Source organism: Passer domesticus, chromosome 21, assembly GCF_036417665.1.
Source record: "Passer domesticus isolate bPasDom1 chromosome 21, bPasDom1.hap1, whole genome shotgun sequence".
NCBI lineage: Eukaryota > Metazoa > Chordata > Aves > Passeriformes > Passeridae > Passer > Passer domesticus.
The window spans coordinates 2,322,916-2,330,022 of NC_087494.1; the positions used below are offsets into that span (position 1 = coordinate 2,322,916).

The 7,107-nt window shown below is 63.3% G+C and overlaps 1 protein-coding gene across 4 annotated transcripts; it reads right to left on the reverse strand.

Annotated features, from left to right (window-relative positions):
• Window positions 1-3,071: 3,071 nt before the first annotated feature.
• SLC39A3 (solute carrier family 39 member 3) lies at window positions 3,072-6,986 on the reverse strand. 4 transcript variants are annotated; one of them, XM_064396739.1, is made up of 4 exons: window positions 6,894-6,986; window positions 6,170-6,308; window positions 4,659-4,932; window positions 3,072-4,041 (listed from the first exon to the last, which is right to left on the reverse strand). In XM_064396739.1, exons 3-4 carry the CDS (start codon window positions 4,863-4,865, stop codon window positions 3,319-3,321), a joined length of 930 nt encoding a protein of 309 aa, XP_064252809.1. In that variant the 5' UTR covers window positions 4,866-4,932; window positions 6,170-6,308; window positions 6,894-6,986; the 3' UTR covers window positions 3,072-3,318. The 4 variants fall into 4 exon arrangements, with proteins under 4 accessions (XP_064252809.1, XP_064252810.1, XP_064252812.1 ...); XM_064396740.1 differs by lacking the exon at window positions 6,894-6,986 and adding an exon at window positions 6,868-6,890; XM_064396742.1 differs by lacking the exon at window positions 6,894-6,986 and having other exon boundaries at window positions 4,659-4,877; window positions 6,170-6,675.
• Between the last annotated feature and the right edge of the window lie 121 nt (window positions 6,987-7,107).

Consider the following 7,107-nt stretch of genomic DNA (forward strand, 5'->3'; position numbering starts at 1 on the left):
GGGCGGGCTCGGCTCGGCTCGGCTCGGCTCGGTGCGGTGCGGCCGCCGCAGAGCCGATCCCGCCCCGCCGCCGGCCCCGCCCGCCGCGCCCGCCCCGCCCGGGGCCCCGGACCCCCGGGCCCGGCCCCGAGCGGCTCCGGGACCCGGCGGCGGCGGGACGGGACACACGGACAAGGATGGGGACACACGGACAGGGACACACGGACAGGGATGGGGACACACGGACAGGGATGCACAAGGATGGGGGCACACGGGTATTGATGGGGATCCGTGGGATGGAAACACAGGGACAGGGACAGACAGACAGACAGGAACGGGATGGGGACACACGGAGAAGAGACTCAAAGAGGGTCACACGAATAGGGACAACATGCCAGGATGGGGACAGGGACACACGGATGGGAACACATGGAGAGAGAGATGGGGACACAGGGGGTGAGAGTGGACAGCCAGGCACGGAGACAGGATGGGGACACACAGACAGGGACACTTGGGGATGAGGACACACGGACAGGGACCCCACTCGGACACCTGCACAGGTGGGGACATGAATCCACATGAGGAGGGACAGCCCAAGCACTCGTGGACGGGGACAGAGCCCCGCAGGTGGGGACAGGGGCACAGGGACAGGACAGACGGACACCAACGCCCCAGCCAGGCAGGGCACAGGTGGCACAGGGTGCTGTGAGCCCCCGGGGCAGCTGGGGGTGGCCTGGGCAGCGATGCTGGGCTTTGGGGACACAGAGGCTATGGTGCCACCCCAGCACAGGACCGGGAGCTGGTGCACACACCGCAGGGCCTTTGTCACCAACTGGTGTCACCTGCTCATGGCAGAGCCCCAAAACCCCAGAGGGGCCCTTGAGGGGACACACTGGGGGTCCTGCTGGGGCTGTGGGACACTCGAGTGCTGGCTGAGCCCCCCTCCAGTGCCTGAGTGGGTCCAGCAGAGCCCCAGGGTGACCATCCCCAGCTCTGTGTCACACCACTGCCACCTGACGCTGGAGCTGACAGGTGACTCCGGAGGTCCCATGGTCCCTGTCACAGCCGGGGTCGGCTCCTGCCTCCCCCCCGCCCCACTCCTGAGTGGCAGCAATTAAAATCCGCAGCCTCTATTAATAGCAGCCGGCGGGCACCGGGCCACGGTGGCACCCACGCGCTGGCACCGCGTCCCCACGGGCACGGGGAGGGCGCGGGGGGGGTCACGGCGACATCGGCCCGCCCCTCCCCGCGAGGTGACACGGCCCGGGGGGTGGTGGCAGCCTCAGCCCCCCCGGCGCGCTCGGATACTCCTCGTTAGAGGCAATGAATGAGCTCTCCTTGATCATTTTCTGCGGCTCCTCCTCGTTCCATTGAGCCGCAGCTCCCCGCCAGGCCTGACGCAACGGGGCGGCCGCTCACGCAGGGCTGAATCACGGCGCTGCCGAGCGGGGGGTGCTGGGGGGGTCCTGTCCCCCGCCCCCGGCCCCAACAGGGCTCTGGGGGGGTCCGGTGGAGGGGTTTGGTTGCCCGGGGCGGGGGGCTCAGCCCACGCCGGGGCCGGGCACGTGCGGCCGCCGCGTGAGGGGGATGCGGAGCAGCCATGGGGGACATCAAAAAAAGCGAGTGACAGCGAGGGGAGAAGGGCAGGGAATTTATTGGGAGCAGCAGGGCCTCCTCCTCCTCCACCCTGGAGCACGGGATGATCCTGTGGATGAACCCCCCCAGGGCAGCGGGATGAGGATGGGGGAGCTCAGCACCCCCCCCATGGCACTTCACAGCCCCCGCCCCCATCCCAAACTGCAGCAGGAGGAGGGTGTGAAACGGAGGTGACAGCCCGACAGGGGACACTCAGCAGCGTGTCACCTCTCCCCCCTCATCCCCCCCAGGAGAGAGGTCACCCCCCGGGAGAGGTGACACAGCCCCGAGGCTTCACCACGCCGAGGCAAATCACGTTCTCCTCATCCTGCTGCTTTGTGTCATGCCAGGCCCAAAATAACCTCCCTCCGCCCCCCCCCCTCCACTCCAGGTTTTCAAAGGAAGATTAATTGACTCGGGGATGTTGCAGCAATTAAACTAACGAGCCCCAGGATCTGTCAGATGATGCTCAGCTGCCTCCATATGCTGCAGCTGGGCCACCGCGGAGGCTCGGCGCCTCCTTCCCGCTGCCGGCGCTGCGCCATCCTTGTCATTCCATCAGCGCTTCCAGGGGCCCGGCCAAGCTGCTGCAGGTAATTAAAATGCAGCCCCTGCCTGAGCCAGGCTGTGTTTCACAGCTGGGGGGGGAGCACATTCCCAGCTCCAGCCTCTGATCCCAGCTCCTCGCTCCCAAAGGCGAATCCAGCGGGATCAGCAGCACGCGGAGCTTCCCGGGGCTGGGAGCTGCTCCCGTCCCTCAGCATCCTCCACTCCCCGCCAAGGGAGGCAATTCCATTCCTTCTGAAACCTGGAAAAGCCTTGGAGCAGCCCCTGATGGGAACTGCTCAGCCCCTGTGACTGCAGAGCACTGAAAACACAACATTTTGCCCTAAAATCTCAGTGCTGGCAATTGTTACTGCCTGTTTCCTGCAAGTCCATGGATGCCAGGCTCTGGATTTTGTGAGGATCCAAGGCCAGGCTGGACGGGGCTTGGAGCACCCTGGGACAGTGGAAGGTGTCCCTGCCCATGGCACTGGATGGGCTTTAAGGCCCTCCCAACCCCAACCATCCTGGGATTCATCCTCTGATTTTCAGAGGTTTTCCTTAGGGAATGCTCAGCCTCTGGGTACGACACTGAGAAGGAGGCAGGGTAGAGGGGCCCGGCCTCATTTCTTCCATGAATCCCTAGAAAAGCTGAGCTCCCTGAGCCCCAGGTGGGGCACTGGAAGCTGTGTGGAGACAGCAGGGCCTGGAAGGCCAGAGCCCCACAGGGATGTTATTTTTGGCAGCTCTTACAACCAGGTTTTACTCCCAACTAAGCCAGCGAAAGCAGCTTAGTGCAGCCTGGCAATCCCTGCTCCCACCTGCTCTGCCTCCACTCCTGTTCATTCCTCACCTCCTCGGAGCCTCCGGAGCGTGGCCGAAGGGAAGGAGGGAGACACACACATTCGAGGAGCTCTTGGAAGCAGAATTTACCCAGATCCTTCCCGTTTGTGTCCGCTAATCCCTGCAGCCCCTCGGGCAGGGACAATCCCTCGGGATATTCCTCACTCTGAGCACACGGGAAGAGATTCTCCTCCTTCAGGTCATCATGGAAACCCCGCCCGGGTTGGGCCGTTCCAGCGGTGAAAGGGGCGGCTCCTCCCGGCGCAGTGGGAGGGGAGAGGTGAGGTTTTGCTCCCTTGGCTTCCCGAGCCTCCCGGCTCACCACGGGACGAGCACCAGCCCGGCCAGCGCGGCGTAGCCCAGCACCAAGCACAGCACCTTGAGCAGCCGGTGGCTCTTGTCCTCCAGCTCCTTGGCCAGGATCTCGAAGAAGGTGACGAAGAGGAAGGTGCCGCCGGCCACGCCCTGCAGCAGCAGGGAGGCGACGCTGCCCGCGGCATTCCGGCTGCTCTCGATGCCCATCCCCACGCCGATTCCCAGCGGGATCATCAGGCACACGGCCACCGCCAGCTTGGCCGCGTCCCTCAGCGGCAGCGAGGCCTTGGCCATGCTGATGCCCAAGGCCACGGCCACCAGCGTCTCGTGCACGGCCACCCCCAGGAACAAGCTGACCACTCTGCCGCCGTCCTCCTGCAGGCCCAGGGCCAGCCCCTCGAAGATGGAGTGGGTGCAGAGGGCGAAGACCAGCCCCAGCAGGCGGCGGGGGCCGCAGCGGGCCAGCTCGGGCAGGTGCAGGCCGTGCGCGTGCGGGCCGGGCGCGCGCCCGCGCGGCGACGCCATGAAGGGGCTCTCGTACTCCGAGTCGCTGCCCGCGTCCGAGCCCGCGTTGAACGTCTCCAGGTCGATGAAGGAGGGCTTGTCCCTCTGGAAGGTCAGGAAGAGCTGGTCCACAAAGACCGACAGGAAGAAGCCGAGCATCATGATGGTCTCGGCCACCGGGTAGTCCGTGGTGACGTTGTTCTGCCTGAGCACCTCATCGAGCTGGAAGGGAGGAAAAGATGCACCCCTTATCCCTCTGGAGAGAACCATTGCCACAGATCCATAGTGAATCCATCCCCTTATCCCTCTGGAGAGAACCATTGCCACAGATCCACAGTGAATCCATCCCTTTATCCCTCTGGAGAGAACCATTCCACATATTCATAGTGAATCCATCCCTTTATCCCTCTGGAGAGAACCATTCCCACAGATCCACAGTGAATCCATCCCTTTATCACTCTGGAAAGAATCATTCCCACAGATCCACAGTGAATCCACTCCTTTATCCCTAACGGAGGGAACCATTCCCACATTCCCACAGATCCACAGTGAATCCATCCCTTTATTCCCCCAAGGGAACCATTCCCACAGGGACACTCCACCAACCCACGATGCTGCCACATCACACAGCACCCTTGGCAGGGGACAGGGAACCTCTGCCCTTCTCTTCCATCCTCACACCCCACAGCCTCCTCACATCCCAAACCCTCCCCTTCTCCACGGAGAGGGGCAGGAGCGGGCACAGCTGAGCCCCGGGGCACAGCAGAGCTGCTCCAGCCCCCTCTCCCCATGCCCCCCGGGCCCTGCAGGCTCAGACCAAGCCCCCAAGCAGGACCCACCTTCCCCCTGACGGCGGGCAGGAGCGCGTTGAAGCACGTGGCCAGGAAGACGCCGCCCCCGAAGGAATTCCAGAGCGCCAGGAGGCGGCGGGAGCGCTGAGCCTTCTCGGGGTCGGCCTCGATGAGCCTGACGGGCAGCAGCGCCCCGGCCAGCAGCAGCACACAGATCCCCAGCAGGCACAGCACCTTGGCCACCACGATCCTCATCCTGCCGCGACACTGCACGGGGTCAGAGAGGGGACATCAGCCTGGATGGGCCTCGGGGAGAGGATGCCTGGGGATGGCAACAACACAGAGGTTTTTCCTTTAGGAGCCATAGGAAGCAGAAGGGGAAAGTTCAAACTGGGTTAAAAAGGAATTTGAAAGCCTTGGAATTGTGGTCACCTCAAACCACCCTTCCCTGGAGGTCTTCGAGGCCAGGCTGGACTCCAAGCCCTGGCCTTGGACACTTCCAGGGATGTGGCAGTCACTGGGAAATTACTGACAGGGCCTCCCCTCTCTCCCAGGGAGGAATTCCTTCCCAACATCCCATCTATCCCCTTCCCAAAATCCCATCTATCCCCTTCCCAAACTCCCATCTATCCCCTTCCCAAAATCCCACCTATCCTGTCCCCAAAATCCCATCTATCCACTTCCCAAAATCCCATCTATCCTGTCCCCAACATCCCATCTACCCCTTCCCAAATTCCCATTTATCCTGTCCCTAACATCCCATCTATCCCCTTCCCAAAATCCTATCCATCCCCTCCCCAAATTCTCATCCATCTGCTCCACAAATTCTCATCCCCTCCCCAAAATCCCATCTATCCTTTCCCCAAATTCCCATCCATCCCCTCCCCAAAAATCCCATCTGTCCCTTCCCCAAAATCCCATCTGTCCTGTCCCCAACATCCTATCTATGCCCTTCCCAAAATCCCACCCATCCCCTCCCAAAAATCCCACCCATCCTCTCCCCAAAATCCCATGTGTCCCTTCCCCAAAATCCCATCTGTCCCTTCCCCAAAATCCCATCTGTCCCTTCCCCAACATCCCATCTATCCTGTCCCCAACATCCTATCTATCCCCTCCCCAAACTCCCACCCATCCCCTCCCCAAACTCCCACCCACCCCCTCCCCAAACACACCCAGCCCTGGCCGTGGGCAGCCATTCCGTGTGTGCTGCCCCCCCAGTCCCTCTCTCTGGGACAGGGACAGGAACCCAGAGCCCGTCGGGTGGCACTGACTCACCCCAGGTCTGGCCAAGCCCAAACTCCGGGCCCAGCCACACCTGTGCCAGGGCAGAGGGAAGGATGAAATCCTCCTCCTCCAGAGCCCACGCCTCTGGAACACACCTGGCTCCCCCCAGAAACCTTTTAACCTCACTTTTTTTCCCTTTTCCCCCCAATTTTAACCCAAACCCGCCCCCTCCAAAGCCTCAAGCTGCCCAGTTCAGGTGGAGCAGCCACATCCAGCGTTCCTGAACGGGGCTGGAGCAGCCCTGAGGGGAAGGGAACCCCTGGGGAACTCCTCACCTGCTCCTCCTGCACACCTGGGCTGCGTCCCCAGCCCCAGAACTGCTGCACCACGGGATCAGCTCGGCTCCTGCTCGCCTTAGTGGCTCAAAACGAAGCATCCAAGCGATGAAAAGTATTATATAAAGCAGGCAGGGCTCTGTGGGAGGAAAAACAAAGGGGTTCCTCATCCGTGAGCCTCTAAATCCCAGAGTTTCTGTTGAAATCCGGCCCTTCCAAGCCCTTTGAGACTGTCCCAAAGGGGGTGATGGGGAAGGGGCTGCTCCCAGCCCACCCTGAGCCCACCAAAGAGGAGCAGAGATAAGAGGAGGGATTTCAGGATCGCTGTGAGGGCGGTGAGCAGCTCACACGGGGAGAGTTCACCTGCCAAGACCCTCACAGAGGGGGCCGGGGCCGCCCTGAGCCCTCCAAGGTGGGGAAGGGGCCCCTCAGGAGCCCCTCACAGCCACATGTGGCCCCTCAGGATGGGAAAGGGGCCCGACCCCAGCCCCTCACGGCGAGGAGAGGACCCCGAACCCCTCACAAGAGCTTGGGGTCCCCGCTGACCCCTCACACCCAGAGCGGGCCCAGCCCCGGCCCCTCAGGACAAGGCGGGGCTCCAGCCCCTCACTCACGGAGGGGCTCCCCCAGCCCCGCTGTGACCCCGGGGTGGCCGCCCCGGCCCCGCCATCCCCTCACGACCCCCTCGGCCCCGTTACCCCGGCAACCGCCCCCCCTCACTCACGGCCGGCCCCGCTCGCTCCCGGCCCGGCCGCCCGCACGCGCCCGCCCACGGCGGCCTCCCATTGGCTGAAGCGGAAAAACCGATTTGGCATTGGTCGCTAGAGCTGTCAATCAACGCGCACACGGCGCGGCTCCGGGGAAGCGGCGATTGCGGTCCGCGGGAAACGCGTCCCGTAGCGCTGGGTTCCGGGCCCGGCATCACCGGGAAACCGGGA